Raw genomic sequence first — 17,446 nt, forward strand, 5'->3', positions numbered from 1 at the left:
CCAAATAGAGCTATTTATGTCATCTTTTAAAAACCTTTTTTTCATATCGCAATATATATTGCAGATAAAAATGTAAAGAGCAATTTCAGTTTTTTCTAATATTGTGCAGGCCTACTTTTGAAAAAGAATAACTACCTTTCTGAATAAGTGTAACTAATCATTCTTTACCCACTCAAAAACAATAACTACCCTTTTGTTGTGTACCTTATTGTAAAGTGTTACCGAAATATTTAACGTTTATGTCAGATCACATCATAGTAATGAGCTTTTAAAGAAAAAAGGTTTCCAGGACGTTTCAGGGGTTATTTAAGGTTTTTATACAAAGCCATTGGTCACAAATGACACTACTTCCATGTTCTCTCTCTATTCTACTGTTTCTAGGGTCTTTTAATGTGAACCTGCGCCCACCAGATCTTCTCTTTAAAGTGATCTTCTGGCTGGGCTACTTTAACAGCTGCCTGAACCCCATCATCTACCCCTGCTACAATCGCGAGTTCAAGCTGGCCTTCATCCGCATCCTACGATGCCAGTGTCACCATCGTAAACGTCCCGGATGGAGGGCCTACAATTACCGCTCCTCCAACTTCAGCTCCTCCGAACACTCGCGCAAAGGCTCAACAGATCACAACTCTAGCTGCTTGAATGGCAGCCAGCATACACTGCCCTCTTCAGCCAGCCCAAGCCCCAGCTTCCTGAGCAAAGGTCTTCCACCTTGCCCTGAAGGGGAAACATTATACATCTGGGGGGGCACTACCCCAACTCCCTCCACACCCAACCTGCTGCCTGGCAGCCCTGCAGACTTCCAGCAGGGAGCTCTGAGACGGGAGGGAAGAGGAGGGAAACCAGCTGAGGGGACTACTGGTGGTATTTTCTCTTTCTCCTTTGGGAAGAATAGAGACAAGGGAGTGGTCAACAAAAACAGTATGATGTCCAATGACATGGTGTGACTGTTGAGTTTTACTGAGATGTGAAGTGTTTCTTAAAGGGTTAAAGTCACAAACAGAATTTCAAAGGTTTGCTGCATTCACTGTATATGGTCCCGTGATCATTCATCAGTTAGTGGATTGTTGTTGTCATTAGTGGTCAGTGTAAGGTGAAGGTAATGAAGTATTGATTATGCTGCTGTATCAGAGGTATTTTTCCTATGTTACTGTATATGTGGTTGACTGGTTTCTTTCATTGAACAGTAAGGGGTTCAAGACAGTTAATCAAATTTACTGTTCACCACCCTCTTTGGGGTTGTAGACACCAGTGCATGCATTTTAATTACACAAAAAAGACAATTGAAGGAAAAAGAACATATTGTCAGAAACCTAATAGCCATCCCTTCAGTTAAAAATTCATGTATGCCCTGTAAAAATCTGACAAAGAACCTGGCTCATGTAAAAAGTGTGTGATAAGATAAGACAAATGATCACCTTTCTGTTGCAGTCACTTGATATCGTCATGGTATGTTGTGAAAATAAAGTATAACCTGGTTTATCTGCTGTGCACACAATCATCCGATATCATCTCGTTTGTATGTTCGATGTTCAAAAGTTCAGAATATCAAATATTAGAAATGTGATCAATACAATAATAAACTAAACGATGTGCACCACTATCATAGATATTAATGTCAATCTGATGATAAAACACCATCAATGGATTTGATTTAAGCAGGGATGTGTCCTGAGTGAGGAGAAGGGCACAGTTTTAAGCATCTGAGGTAAAGAGTAAACATTAGGCCAGTATTTCAAAGAAAGACTTTCTTCAGTTGAAAAATTATCTTTTAAATTGAACATCCTATTTGTAGTCCATGGCTCAATTCAAACGGGATCAAAAAATAATTTGCCTCTCCTCGTTCACTACCATATCATATTTTTTCGAAACATAGGTCCCATGAGGTTCACCGAAAAGGGGCGTGACGACGGCTCTCTATAGTCTATATCCTTGATGTTCCACTTCTGGGATCGCTCTGGTGCCAAAGAAAATTCCACCAGATGCATGTGTTTTCCCTTTCCTTTTGCTTTCTTTGTGTTGAAATTTTATATTCAGTGGATTAATGAGGACTAATTTTGACTGGTCATCATTCTCTGCAGGGACAGAGTTTCTCTCGCACTATTTTGCAGCGGCTCTGTGCGGAGCTTAGCACCGCCCATGACGATTCTGATTGGTTTAAAGAAATGCCATTAAACCAGAGCACGTTTTCCTCCCGTTCCCGAATGCTGTGGAGTAGCCAGACCCTCCTTTAGCACCTTCAGGAGTGTCTGACAAAGCAATACCCATATACATAAAAAGTGTTAAAATGCCCAATTTAACAGCAGAATTTGACATGTTTACAGCCTGGTACAAAAAATGCTATTGTTATTTTAACGATCTGAAACGCAGGTATCAAGTGTGAAACGGATCTCAGGCACTTTTGCCATCATACCAGCGGGATAAATGAATCTTGTGCCTGACGCAAATCTAAAACGGGTTGATCTGAAGTAGCTAGGTGTGGTTCGGGCGTAACATACAATAAACTGATCCGAGCGCCATCTCACATTTACTTTAAGAGCAGGCATGCTTGTTCCATGGCGGTGGATTTGCCTGGCGCACGCCAGGAGCTGTTCACAGCCGAGGAGGCCGACGTTCTCAGGGCTGAAGCAGGATGTCCGGGATGCTGCAAAGTAATAAATGGCCGTCTTGACGAGGTGGCGATGTTGCTGGAGCCACTCTGGTGCATCTCCTCAAGTCTGGAGAGGATTACTGCAGACATGGAGCGTGGGCCTCCAAACGCACCACCTGCTCCTGTTGTGCCCCTTCCTCCTCCCCCCACTCCATCTCCGTCCACCCGCTCCAACAGGAGCACATTGTGCATTGCCACTCCCTGACCCTCAAGTGTCCAATTCCGCCATCAACAAGTGTCCTATTCTGCCATCAACATCACATCTCCTTAAGTCCTGTAATTTCTTCATTTATGTCATCAACACATCCATAATTCATGGAAATCTTGTGTAAAACACAACCAGCCACAAAGAATGCTGCAACTTTTTGGGGACTGTACTGTAAAGTGTCTCCTGACCTATTCAAACACCTGAAACGCATTTTCAGTCAAATCTTTCCTTGTAATTATGGTTTGCCAAAATGGGAACTGTTGCGTCCGTGTAGATGAGAGAAGCAAAGTGTATGCGAGTTGTGCACACTCTAAATTACGGCCTAGCATTAAAATAGTATATTAGTAGTAATAGTATAGCTGAATAACGCGCTATGAGACTTTAGACTAGCGCCACTGACTTTAGACTAGGTTTTTCCTGGTCTGTGGCAAAATTGTTTTCTTATATTGAAAAATAGCACTAGGGAACGTTTGCGCCTGAACACGCCTCCTCTTTTTGCTGAACCTCAAGCAGGAGCGCAAATTAATTCCCTAATTTAGCGCTGTGCGTCTGGTGGGAAAAGTGTGCTGTGTGTGTGGTGCAAAATAGGAATGATACATGAGTCAGTGTACAAAGTCAATTGCACTGGGTGCAAGATAGGGCCCTTGGCCTTCATGACAACTGTGTGTGTTTGTGGGTTGTTTTGCATACAAATAAACTAAAGAATCAATAAATTTGTGTTCATTCTGCAACTTAACCAGTGTAATTAGTTGTAAGAATATTGTAACAATGTTTATGTGTTTATGTTTTATTTAAAATGTTAGGAATACCATAGAAACACCAGGGGAGATATTAAAAAAATTTGGCGATTGCTTGGCGTGTGGTATGTCTGCTTGCAGCGTTCTCAGGAAAATACTACAAACTCGACACTGAGCAATACTCTTGCTATGTAATTGCGTCACATACCGTAGTCGCGGTAACAACAGTAAAATTCACTGTAGTTCACAGGTAAAAGCACCAAGAACAGACTGTACCATTAGGCAATTGCATGGGGCCCCTGAGGTGAAAAGGCCCCAAACAGGTATACATTTATTATGATTGGGTTTAGATGTGAAAAATATTGAATGTGTTACTATTCTAACTCATTGTACCCCAAAATAAGTTATAGAAGGCCCTGAAAGCACTTAAAAGACTATGTACTACTAACATACTGTACTTTTAATTTATAGGAAAACATTGTACTACTACATTTACCTGACATAGAAATGTGACTGGTTACGTTGCAGATTCAGATTTTACAACAAATATAATGCATTATTATTATCATTATTAATATTATTGCTATATAGGATGATAGGCCTCAGGCTGGGGAATGATGTAAATGTGGAAAAAGTGAAGCTAACATTATGCACTGCCATTGTCAATGTGGGAGTTAATAAAAGTGTGTTGTCACCCTGAAAGTTCCACAGAAAGACAGTACACAGTGGCACCCATGTTAACGTTCGTATGCCGGCATTCTGCGAGCGATGTCTTTTGTGCACACGGGTCAGACAGCCTGAGCGCTGCCCGCCTGAGCACCAGAACAACAGAGATTTGTGAATTTATTAAATGGTCATACCAACCATCAAAACCATCCAACCAGATGATCAATGGGAGTGTGAAAGATCTTATACAGAGCTTATGACTTCATACATACTTTAGTCCTTCTAAATACTCATCACATACAGTGTGTCAGCATAAATCACCAGAATATCACCAGTGTTTTGATAGTCATCTGAAATAAAATGCAGAAAAAGTAAATATTTAGATTTAGTTGATTTAGAGGTTTTCTGTTTTTCATTCAAAACACAAGACAGTGACAAGATTGACATTGTGAATTAATAAGGGTGTTACACAGGTGGCACACATACACTATTGTAATAGTATTTTATAACTACTGACCTTTTTGAATTGCAGAGGTCCACATTGTGTCAGATTCATGTCTGAGTGTGAGCTGGAAATGACCGTCTGGATTTTCCATGAACACTTTGAAGAAGTTTGGGTCATTACCTACGTATATGAGCTTTAATTTCTATAAAAGAAAAAAGGCAGAATTAAACTTTGTGTCAGGTTGAATTTTTAAAATGTGATTAGTCATTCACAATTTGTCAAATAAGGTAAAGAAACATCTGTCAATGTTCTAATTTATATTAAAGAGATCTTCAATCAGGGAGCTAAAGTGACATTTAGGGGCGGTATTTCCCCAAATAAATGAAATTACTGGACATGATATGTTAAACGAATAGTTTGAAATTTTGTTTCCTTGACAAGAGTTATGTGAGAAGATCAGTACCTCTCTCATGTCTATCCCGTAAATCCAAAGACAGTTAGCTTAGCTTAGCTTAGCTTAGCATAAACACTGGAAGCAGGGGCTCTGTTATGTTTTTTCTATGTGTTCAATTCTTACGTAAAACACAGTGTAAAAACAAAATGTGGTTTTACGAGAGGTTATATGGCAGACTATTAGTGATCTTCAGGGGCTGGTTGGCAGATTTTGTTATCCTTGGGCAGAGCCAGGCTAGCGGTTACCCTGTTTCCAGTCTTTATGCTGAGCTAAGATAACCCTCTTCTGGTTGTAGCTCTGTGTTATTCCACCTTATCTGTTTCTGGACCACAATGCACTCAATAGCTGAAAGCCAGTTAAACCATACCTCAGGGTAAATTTCTGCGTGATCCATATCGGCTGTGAGGATAAAATGTTCGCGCATTTTCATGGACTTCTCTGGGTATGGCTTTTGGATTATGTTGTGTCCCCTGGATAATTCCTTGTTTTTTATTGTCTGTGTGGGAAACCTTCAGCACAAATAATATTGAAGGTTACAACAGCTAACATTTCTGTCTGAGTTTTGAATTAAAATGGGGACAGCAATGCTGTTGTAGAGCAGGATCATGAGGGATCAGATATGGAATGCTTTGATACATTAACATCGATCCATCCATCCATCTTCATCCGCTTATCCAGCATCGGGTCATGGGGGCAGCAGCTCCAGCAGGGGACCCCAAACTTCACTTTCCCAAGTCACATCAACCAGCTCCAACTGGGGGATCCTGAGGTGTTCCCAGGGCAGGTTAGAGTTATAATCCCTTGCACACATTTTCAAAAGACAATATATCTGCGACAATATAATAATAATAATAATAATTGTTAGACTAGTATCATGTCTGTTTGCTACTATAAGTACAGTATGAAGCTACAGCCAGCAGCTGGCAAGCTTAGCTTAGCATTAAGACTTAGACTTCTCTTTATTAACCCTTTTGGGATGACTCCCGCAAGGAAATTTAAAATTCCAGCATCTGTTTTAGCAAGAAATACAGTATAGAAGACAGTATAAAGATAACAATTTTAACAGTAATACTATTATTAATAATAATAATAAGAAGAACAATAAGAACATTCGGCTATGAAAGGACATTACCCATCAATTATCAGTCAAAAAGTGTCAGTGTAAGTCCAGGTGTGTATGTGTTTGTATTTATGTATTGTCCTCTCTGCCCTATTTCCTCCTCCCACCGAGTTGTACAGTCCGATGGCATGAGGGACAAAGGAGTCCTTAAGTCTGTTGGTCCTACACTTGGGAAGTAGCAGCCTTCCACTGAACCGGCTCCTCTGGGTGTTGATGACGGTGTGCAGGGGGTGGCTGGCATTGTCAATAATGTCCAGCAGTTTGTCCAGTGTCCTCCTCTCTGCCACCGTCACCAGTGAGTCCAGCTTCATGCCGACCACACAGCCGGCCCGCCTGATCAGTTTATCCAGCCTGGAAGTGACTGCCTCCGTCCAAACACAACAAAAAGCACGTACAGTATGTCTCTCCACAAATGTAACTTCAGTCCTAAAGCAACCAGCTGTACACATGACTTTGTTCACTCACCAATTGAGGAGGATTATACAGCTGTTCAAAGATGGACGCTCCTAATGATACTGATTTAAATGTTGCAGATAAAACCTAGTATTAGGTTTAACAATGAATGTGTTTTCATTATCATGCTTTGTTTTTGTGTCATGGAGGCTGACAGAATGCCAGCTTTATTTCATGGAGTGTTTTATGCTAAATATACAGTGTTATCTTGACTCAAGACAAACACACATCTTGATTTGCTCAAGGTAGCCAGGCTGTTATTTGTCTTCATGACTGAGATATTAGATATCAGATAACAGTTTTTCTTCAAGCAATGAGAGGAACAGAAACTTAATAAATAAATAAATACTAATAGGGTGTCTGGAGGATAAACAAGGTTGGAAGGTGAGTGCAGGCTCTAATTAGAAGAGTAACTGAGTGCACCCAAATTCACAAACACACATTCAATCCAAAGGGGCTGCTCTCCTGAAAAAGGCCCAAATCCTAATTCAGATGAGACCACTTTAATGTTTTCATTTTACAGCCCTTTGCAGGCACATGTTACTTGTATGTGTCCCTTCCACTTTCAGTCAGCAACTGTAAGGAAGTAAACTTTTGAGTAGGGTCCACAATTCACTGGTTACAGCCTTTCAAATACTTGTTAATTTTCTTAGTCTTCTATAACTATGATGATGATCATTATCATTAAAATGAATAGCTTTGGCGTTTGGATTGTTGGTCAGACAAAACAGCTATTCTTTTATTTTATTTGTATTATTATGTTTGTCATTATAGACCAAACAATTAATGGATGAATTGAGAAAAGAATCAGCGGAATTACCAATACCAATAGTGAAACTAATATTTGGTTGTAGCCCTGTGTAAGACAGACAGTTAGGTGAACTCTGTAAAGTGTTCAGGCACCAATTGCTCAACCACATACCATAATTGTAACTCATGACAGTGTTCATTGTAAGCAGGTTTATGCTGGTGGAAGATTATTTGTCACATTAGTTCTTTGCCTTAAATGCCTTAATTACAAGTGATTCCTTCAATTTAAGGATGCTATTTTAATCTGAAAATACATGCATAACTTCTATTTAAATGTTTACAGCATGTAAAAAAATATATAAACCTGTTGTTTATGTTCTGAGCATTTTACTGCACCAGACATGCTCAAACTTGCAACATGCTGGAAAAACCGCAAGTGGGAGCAAGTAAATACTTTGGATTTTTGCCAGGTTACAAAATTGCAGCTTAAAGTGCCCATATTATGGGATTTGGGGTGTTATTTTGTGTCTCTGGTGCTATTTTGAGTGAGATAAGGACTTCTGAATGTCCTCTGCCTTCAGTCTCCGGGTGAACTGTCCAAAATCTGCACGGCTTTCTACGTAACTAGCCAAGACGAGGTTGCTAACCGTAGCATGCTAGCGGTGGCATGCTAGCTCGTTCTCAATGGCAAAACCCTGCTATAATACACACTAGTTTACCATAATCTGCAAAAGAACTATTTACATGTCCCTGTTCTGCAAGTATTTCACAACTGGCCTTCATTTAGAAGAAGTCTCCCAGCTAATCCTGCCTTCTACTGACCAAAGTTGGAGAAAGAGTTATCTAGCTGATGTGGGCCTTACCTAGCTACTCCCCATGTGCAACTCCAAAGATAGTATAGAAGTGAAATGTCTCACTCTGTAGCTAAAACAAGTGAGACGTCTCACTCTGTAGCTAAAACAGAGACCTAAACACACAGGGTGAAAAGAGGATCTGCAGCAATGTGCGGTACAATAAAAATATGGTGTTTTTTTTTTTTTAAATGAAACCTATTCTGGTACAACCACAAAATACAATTATGAACCTGAAAATGAGCATTATATGGGCACTTTACACCTGACATTTTTCTGACATACATGATTAGGGGCAATTCTGGGCCCTGTAGAAAGGCCTTTTCTATGGGCCCCTTCTAGCATCTTTTTGGGCCCTCCTCACATGAGTCCCCTTTCCCCCCCCATCTGACGCCCCTGCACATGAGTGTCTGACACATGATGAGAGGAAAGGAAGAGGCAGGTCTGGCAGAAGGTAAAAAAGAACAACTATGACACAGCAGGCCACTCCTTTTTTTCGTCTCAAACTACTTCCTCACCTCGTCTCCTCTCTTTCACCGTCATGGCTTTCACTGGGAAATATGAGCTTGAGAGTCAAGACAACTACGTGGAGTTTCTGGAAGTAATTGGTATTAGGATATTTTTCTATTAACACATAAGACAAAAATGGATACTTTTTGGTCATCTTTTATTTAAACTAGTATATTTTAAATTTCACCTGCTCTGTCACAGGGCTTCTCAATGCAAAGACAGACCACAAAGTGGTGACGGAGGTGCTTCAGGATGGGAAGAACTTCACCTGGACACAAACCCTTCCCAACTGGACCTGGTCCAACAAGTTCACCGTTGGACAGGAATGTGAGCTGGAGACGATGACAGGCGCTAAATTCAAGGTGAGTTAAGAACAGGCTCTGCAGAAAATGATCAGCCACAAATTCCAAGACTTGTCTTAACGTTTTCATGTAAGCAAACTCAATTTCCCTCTGTGGCCTTTTGTGACCTGTAGTCTCCTGTCACCATGGAAGGCGACAAGATTGCAATCCAGTTTCCTCAGTACCACTTCACAGCAGAGATCATTGAGGATAAGCTAGTGATGGTAAGACAAGTAAGCAACGAAACACCATTGCCGAGTAAAACTCACTGTTGTAGTTTAATCCAAAAGCATATGTATCTTCTCCTTGTGTGCTCTAGAATTGCATCACTCCAGGAGAGAAGGGTGTGACTTTCAAAAGAATTAGCAAGAGGATCTAATGCTGCGAGACTCAACATGCGTCAATGGAACTCAATTACTGAAGCAAGAGGAATAAAGTAACCATCTGTAGTGAAGAACAAATACAGCATTTCTTTGCTTCACAGGACTGTGTTTTGTTGTTAAACTTTTAGATTTTTAATAAATGGAAGAGCTGACACTATTGACTGTATTTCAACATGGATTAAATAATTAACCCGTACCAGTATCCATGTTTGATCCAATAAAAATAATTTAAATATAATTACATTGCAATAATCTGATTTACTTTCACTTATTTCACACCATTGATGTTCTCTATATTTTCTTTGACAGTCTGGGTCTGATAGCACATTTTCTGTGTAGCACATATTCACTGCAACGAGAGATATTTCACAAGAAGATAAAACAGAACACTGTTTAAGGATATTTTGTATTATCCTTGTCATCAGAGTTGTTTAATGGTTAAAGTTGGAATCCATGTATAGAAAACAAACTGATATTAAGACATCAAATGTGACACAGACACATCCAGCTAATTTGTGGATGTGGTGTGTGTCTGTGTGTGTTAGTGTGTCTGTGTGTGTTGTCCTTCCATGCATTTTGATCATCTTAAATTGAGCAGGAAACAGTTTTCTACTCTATTCAAACTAGGGGACCTGTGGCAATTCAAACGGAATGGGATATGCAATATACAAATCTCTTAGAGAGTAGAAAGAAAGAGTAAACAAGGCAATCATATCTGGTCAGGATGTAAATGGTGCTTGCTTAGTCATTACTTTTTTTGAGGGATTTGTAGGTCTATTATTGTATTAACCTCAATGTAAAAGAAGAGACAAATAATTTTATGATTTGTGGCTTATGACCTGCAAATTGTGTGCAGAACCTGTAGTTGTAAAGTCAGCTGTGGCAACGAGAGCTGAAAAGAGAAACAAATATCATTCAAAATGTTAAATTAAAAAGACGTTGAAGTCACAGAAAAATAACTTCTAAACATGCAGACTGTCCATGCCATATTCTGAACCTTTAATTATTAAAATACATGAGCAAAAATCTCTCCATTGCCATTATTGTGTCATTAAATTAAGCAGTTCACTGCGTCTTCTTACTAACCGTCTTGTTAGTAATGGCACCAATGGTGTTAACTTAAAACAGTGAGGATATATATATATATATATATATATATATGTATAAAAAAAAAAAAACATCTCAAACCATGTCAGCGGTGTGAGCGTATTTGGGGAAGTGAATCTTGAGTTTACCTCCATCCAAAGTGACAGCGGTCTAGTATGATCAAACTGCAGTTGAACAAAAACAGTGTTTAAATATCTAAAATATCATAAAACATCTAAAGGTGACCTATAGACATGTGAACACTTTTAATTCATAATGTCTACATCACACCTTGCATTCTGCCCTTTGCTAGGCGCGTCTGCTGATCTGTGAAATAGTGTGAACGTTCTTGTTTGTGTTTTTCATCTTTTTTTATTTTTTCCCCTCATTTTCAGTTTTAATCTCTGTAAGTGATGGTCTGTCCTGCTGTTGCTGTCATCTTAATGTGTCTTGTTTATGTTTATTGTTGTGTGTTTTTAATGCACTTTTGTAAATTGTATTTCATTGTTGACTTGACATCTAGGAAAAACTTACCAAGTAAATTGAAGGTTCGCTTAACACCTCGCCAAAGGACTACAATCGAAAATTAGCCGGCCGGCTAACCCTGGCAGATTTACAGAAATGTTAATGAATCAGCGCTGAAATGAAAATATTATCCTAATTTTCATGTTTATACATGTATTTTGAACAATTTTGAATGAGTAATGTAGAGTTTTCTGTAAAAGTACACAAACTCCAGCTGTCATGAGACCAACCTCTGCCTGTGTAGCTGTAATACTTGAGCAGGCCGCCATTTGAACACCAAATGTGAAGGACGGGAAGCCAGAATGACACAGCAAAGTAAAGTAAAGTGGGCTCACTGATACTGAAGGATCTGAACCTGCACAGTATTACACATGCTACTACAGCAAGCAGTGTAGTAGCACTCCTCTCTGTTCCCTGCATGAGACCGAGTGAGAAAGCCGCTGAGCAGATCACAGAATCCCAACTCAGAACGTCTGGTCTCAGGACGACCAGAGAGAAATTTGAATTTTGGAATATACAGTAAAAAAACCTTTTATATAGGAAATACCAAGTGTTTTTAATTGGGGTTTTGTTTTTAGAATTAACTCCGGCATTACTACCGGTTATGACACAGTGTGTAGACTTGTTTTGTTTTGGTTTATTGTATTTAATCATCACTTGAACTCAAAAGGCCGTCTTTAAGTTTGTGTCTTGACTCATCATACATAAATCTCATTCTGTTTCCTTCTTTTATTTTTTATTTCAAATGCAAATAAACGACATTAAACCAAATATCTGCGAGGGATGTCTGTCCTTTGTCAGCCTTACTGAGCATTAAGGAAGCGCTGCAGGCTCAGGAGCCAAGCAGGACGGGGCCTCAGCTCAGCTCAGCTGGTAAAATGTGTTCAAATAAATATTTGATTAATGTGAACTGTGCCTCAGGAGGAATCTTGTGTCATGAACACAATATCACCAACACCTGTGCAAAAGGATACACTGCAATAGTTCAAGATGCAAGGACAATTATTGAGACAGAGGTGTTCATTCAAATTTTCTGAGTAGTTTTTGAAGTCCGTTGTTGCACTGAATTGCAAACGTTGCAGCGCGTTGTAAGGTGTCTCAATTGAGGGCTATTCATTTCAAATGCAACATATAACCAGCCTGGTTCCAGACCTGTGAATCGGCACATGTACAATAGTTTTCAGTGATTAGAATATTATTGAAGAAATGACATGTGATATGAAGAAAATTAAGTGGCAAATCAGTCTGATGATCAAGCTAACATCTAAAACCACAATCGTGTTCATAATGGGACCAAAGCACTCAAAGAAAAACATTTATTTAAGTTATATTAATATTTACTGTATATTATTTAATGTATTTGTTTTATTTATCTAAGCTTTATTTTGTATACTAGATAACTTCCGCCATTGCTCGTTTTTCTTTTACAAGTAAAGAAGGTTTTGGTCCAGACATGCTGTTGTCCACGTGAGCATGTCTGCCAGAGTGCAGAGGTCAAGCAGGTGTCACAGGCACACAGTAAAGCCAGTCCAGCTTCCATTCGTAAAATCTTTCTTTCAGATAAAATTCAAAAACAGTACTGGCTCCAAATCGTGAACACTGTACAGTCTTGTAGTCGTGAACACATTGGTATGGATAAACCCTCTTCTCCTCTGACCTGCTTTAGGACAGAGAAGGCTTCACATGGACCAACACGTTTACCCTCAACAAGCAAACAGCCAAGTATTCTAAAATCAAAGAGAAGTGTCCCAATCAGCTACATTCACAAACGTTCTCCTTGAGAGGAACAGCACACACAAAAAAAACGCACTTTTGCATTTTAACCACTAAGAGGCGCCTTCTTTCCACAATAAAAAAACAGAGGGTTAGTGATCTATTTCCATGCATTAAGAGAATGGGCTCCTACCTTTTCAAAATGGATATGAAATGTTATCAGATAAATAGCTGGAGTGTATTTACATTTGGGAAGCTGTCATTTGCATTGACTGTGTTAATATTAATCACCTATTACTCTGTTCTACCAGAACGTATGGAAACCAATCTTTAACGTGTTTAGCAGAGAACTACTGGGTTTCATTTAAAGAAGGAATGCTGTTGCATAGTGACAAAATGAACTAGAATCAGTACTACATTGCTCCCTCTGTAACATAAAGCCTCGGTGACCTGGACATTTGACATGCTACGTTTCATCATGAAAAAGAGAAAACGGGAGAAATGCTCATCACAGAATCTCTGGCGTTTGCAAAAGAAAATCCTAGTAATGGTATCATATCACAAGGTGCCTGTTTAGGAGCTTTTTAATGAGTGTGACATCACACATCACAAGGAAGGATGGTAGCTGTTTTTTTTTCATGTGTTCTTGTGAATGGGAATAAAACAGGATTTGATTTTTAAGAGGCGGAATATTTAGCAAAAGGGAAATTCAGTGGCTTGCTTTTGCTATTTAAAAACGTTTGAATCCCTGAATCAGAGAGGGGACAGGTAGAGGCAAACTCACGATGATACCGGGAAAAACATGAGAATATTGGCCTACACCACCTAAACAACAGCAAGAAATAGAAAACCATTTACAACAACTGATCCTTCAAAGAGTGTAACAATATACCTCAACTTACATTGAAGAGATTTAATGTAATTTTATCAAAACAGTCATTTTAGTGCACCGTGAGTAAAGTGTTGCCACCATCCATAGAGGTGAGTACAATACATTGACTTAAGTATGCAAGGTTTCCAGTTTATTGAGGAAGTGGACAGAATCATTCCATTTGTGTAGAATGTATAAATGTTGGGAAAATACTGATACAGTGAGGCCAGAAAGTTGGAGGGGCCCCAGGTTAAAAATGAACTGCTGGGCCTCTTTTAATCCATCTTCCCCAGACACTTTGTGTATTATAAACACCGTTTCTACGCCAGAATACTTCTGGGATCTTATATTTGCTGTGTGGACATTTGATGAAACACACATTAGTTTAGGAAGGGGCACTATATAAGCACAAAACATCAATCCTGATTACATTTTATAATGCAAGTTAAAAAAAAATATATCATTTTGTAAATTGGCCCCTCCCATACACACAAACACACACACACACACACAAACCTAAGTTGAGCAGCCCTCTCTACACCCCCAACCGATCCTTTTCCAGTTTCTTCCTCGAAGACACGTAAAAGGAAGCCAGCAGCTTCTTGAGACCCCCCCCCCCCCCCCCCCCCCTAAGCTTACAGGAGACTGTGACTTCCATGTCTCCACCCCTTCCCTCCCCTTAAAGACAGGCTGCTTCATATTGAAAATTTTGTAAAACCCCCCTTCAATCTCAACAGCAATACATAAGTACTGATTGCTCTTTAATCTGTATGCCAATTTAATTACATTTTCATCAGGCTTAAGTGGAGTATTTTTTTATATCTTTTGTTATTTAACTAAATGCTAATTAAAGATCTGTGAGCTGATATGCATAAGCATTTGCACATGGTCACGTTCCAGATTTGTGACTCAGGAAAAAAAAACTACCAAAATCCTGAGTTTCATAACAAAAGTCTGCAGTAGTCTGCTGTGTTAGAGAGAACAGAGCCGAGGCTCAAAAATGTCCACAGTCCACTGTACTGTCCGACACGAGAGGGCGGTCAATTTGCAAGCATTATATTGGAGTATAATGTCTCATGTGTGAGAGAGAGCACCATCACTCAATAGATTTCTATAGATCAAAATGCCATTTGACAGAAAGTTCTGGCTGAGAGGAGGAGGCGGAGTTCAGAGGAGAGACTGAACTCGATTCTCAAATACTGAACAATAACTTTGTCTGCAGCATGAAAAGTAGTATTACTCATGGAAATTCTATTCCACCCATGGCTGTGAATGTGGAAATGAGAGATTTAATATTTGCTTTTGATTTGACCTCAAATACAAAGTGTGCTTTAAGCTGTGGAAGCAATGTATGTTTAGTAGCTGGTGCAAGTTAAGTTTATCAGCCCTAAGTACTGCTGGTAGCTTAATCTGGAGAAGTGCATCAAACTTGAGAAGCCCCTCAAATGTTTGTATGTCAAAATTAATCTGTATAATATTCTCTAAAAATGTTGTGGAGAGGAACAGTGTGTGTGTGTCTGTGTATATATATATATATATATATATATATATATATATATATATATATATATATATATATATATATATATATATATATATATATATGTCATTTACATTTCACCACTGGCTTTTAATGTGAGTTAGTAATATAAATAGGGCTGGGCAATATTTCAATATTATATCAATATCGTGATATGAGACTAGATATTGTCTTTGATTTTAGAGATTGTAATATAATATGACGTGTTGTCTTTTCTTGGTTTTAAAGGCTGCATTACAGTGAATTGGTGTGATTTTCTGAACTTACCAGACTGTTGTAACGGTTCTATTATTTGCATTTTCCCCACTTAGACATATTTACTGAAGATTATTTTTCTTAAATCAATTTGTGTAAATATTTACACAAATTTTTGTCAAAGCATCAGTTGCAGTTGTCAACACAACATTATCGCCACAGTATCGAGGTATTCGGTCAAGGATATTGTGATATCTGATTTTCTCCTTAAATCGCCCAGCCCTATATAAATGAATGATGCATTGACAGCGTGCGGTCACAGCTGGAGGGCTGTGTGTAAAGCTGGGCTTATCACTGCCGCTGCTGCATTGTCTTCCCTTTAAACCCACTGGAGCAATGCAGTGGAAGCCGTCATTTCCCTAATAGCTGCAGGCACTTCAGTCGTGCTTCCTCAGAAGAAACACCCCTCAGAAACTCAGTTCACTTGTGTGTTTATTATTCCGTGGCACAATATGATTAAAGAACTCCTTCTTCCTCATTCAGTGTCACATAAACCAAGACTACAAATTGGTACAAAATAATACAAAAATATAAACTGGAAGTTTGTGGTTTCATTACTATTACAAAGTGTTGTTTGGTGTGAGTGACATCAGCACCTTTCACAGGAGGGAGAAATCTCTAGCTAAAAGACAAAAGCATTCAGTATAATATCTATCCCTCAAAGGAGGCGGCTGCAATATGCAACATATTCTGTGTGTTTAGAGCCCGCTGCCCTCTAGAGGAGATCACACTACAGCAAGTCAAATCACACAATTATCAAAAATAAGTTACAAAAGATGAACCAGTGGTGTACACGAGACAGTGATGGCTGTGGTCAGTTTAAACAGAAAAACAACATATTGCACCTTTGACACCTCAGTGAGAAGTTGCTCATGAATTATGAGGAAAAGAGCAAGTTGAACTCTAAAACAAAAATCTAGTTCACACCAACGGCATTCATCAGGAGAATCACAAAAAGCTTCAACTAAAATACAAGGAAAAGGAATGTAAAAAGAAAAGGTTACAAAACTGTACATAAAAAGCTCAAACAAAAAGGCATAGTATAGTTCATATCTATACTATCCAGACATCTGAAAAACCAACAGATCGTGATTATAATGCTTCACGTAGTGTTAAAGTGTTAAAACTGCTGAGGACAAGGCCAAACATTGGAAGATGTGCAATGTCCACAGCAAAACGGGTTGAATTCAGTCACATCCCAGAAGTTGAGGGTCCACAGTAGAGCTGCAAGGATTAGTGGATTTATCGACTAGCTGATCCACAGCAGACTATTGTTTTACTGTAGTCATTTTTCAAGAAATCTCCCCAAAATTCTCTGGATTCAGCATCGAAAATGTGAAATGTAAGGCCTGTCTACATCATAAGTGACAGTGAACTAAATATTTTTGTGTTTTGGATCAATGGTTGAATAAAACAAGCCATTTCAATATATCACATTGAGTTGTGGGACATTATAACTGGCATTTTGAACTATTGTATTTTTTCTTTTCTTTTTTTTTTTAGAAAAAATGATTAATCGAGAAAATAAACAGATTAATCAGTAATGAGGATTATCTTTAGTTTCACCTTTAATTCAGTCCCCCGGTCAACAACATCCCCGAACCTGGGGTCCACTGCCATTTAAGATATCACCATGGTAACCAGTAGGCAACCATTGTGACCGACGCTAGGAATCTGGATGTGTTTATACGTTAACAGGAAGTGAAGATTGGGGATTGCAGCTTTAGACATCTGGGAAGCAATTACTGTCGACTGGCCCCAGATGTGTGAGACCAGTGACCACGAGGTTGTTCCACTAAGATGCAAACAGACTGTTTCATGCATTCAGTTACTGACTTGTCAGCAGAGTAAGTTCCAGTGATGAGGACGGGGAATATTCCACCCCCCC

At 39.1% G+C, this 17,446-nt stretch overlaps 2 protein-coding genes and 1 long non-coding RNA gene across 3 annotated transcripts in view; 2 read left to right on the plus strand and 1 right to left on the minus strand.

Annotated features, from left to right (window-relative positions):
- LOC116697412 (alpha-1A adrenergic receptor) overlaps positions 1-1,501 on the plus strand; it is an 11,153-nt gene extending 9,652 nt beyond the window's left edge. The window contains exon 2 of the mRNA XM_032528779.1: positions 382-1,501. Within this exon, the coding sequence (XP_032384670.1) occupies positions 382-947 (566 nt within the window). The 3' untranslated portion in view covers positions 948-1,501. The remainder of the gene's footprint in view (positions 1-381) is intronic.
- A 3,057-nt stretch (positions 1,502-4,558) lies between these two features.
- LOC116697125 (uncharacterized) lies at positions 4,559-5,768 on the minus strand. Its single transcript, XR_004333924.1, has 3 exons — positions 5,528-5,768; positions 4,779-4,908; positions 4,559-4,611 (listed from the first exon to the last, which is right to left on the minus strand). It is a non-coding gene; the product is annotated as an uncharacterized LOC116697125 (long non-coding RNA).
- Positions 5,769-8,811: 3,043 nt separating this feature from the next.
- LOC116697257 (gastrotropin) lies at positions 8,812-9,817 on the plus strand. The gene is made up of 4 exons (XM_032528587.1): positions 8,812-8,942; positions 9,046-9,206; positions 9,320-9,409; positions 9,505-9,817. Exons 1-4 carry the CDS (start codon positions 8,876-8,878, stop codon positions 9,562-9,564), a joined length of 378 nt encoding a protein of 125 aa, XP_032384478.1. The 5' UTR covers positions 8,812-8,875; the 3' UTR covers positions 9,565-9,817.
- Positions 9,818-17,446: the final 7,629 nt, after the last annotated feature.

This window comes from Etheostoma spectabile, chromosome 10 (genome assembly GCF_008692095.1).
Source record: "Etheostoma spectabile isolate EspeVRDwgs_2016 chromosome 10, UIUC_Espe_1.0, whole genome shotgun sequence".
NCBI lineage: Eukaryota > Metazoa > Chordata > Actinopteri > Perciformes > Percidae > Etheostoma > Etheostoma spectabile.

What these genes read in the sequence shown, in the direction of transcription:
- LOC116697257 (XM_032528587.1), top strand. Translation starts at nt 8,876, where the DNA reads ATGGCTTTCACTGGGAAATATGAGCTTGAGAGTCAAGACAACTACGTG. An exon ending in GGAGTTTCTGGAAGTAATTG is followed by an intron (nt 8,943 to 9,045) that starts GTATTAGGATAT and finishes GCTCTGTCACAG; the next exon opens with GGCTTCTCAATGCAAAGACA. An exon ending in TTGAGGATAAGCTAGTGATG is followed by an intron (nt 9,410 to 9,504) that starts GTAAGACAAGTA and finishes TGTGTGCTCTAG; the next exon opens with AATTGCATCACTCCAGGAGA.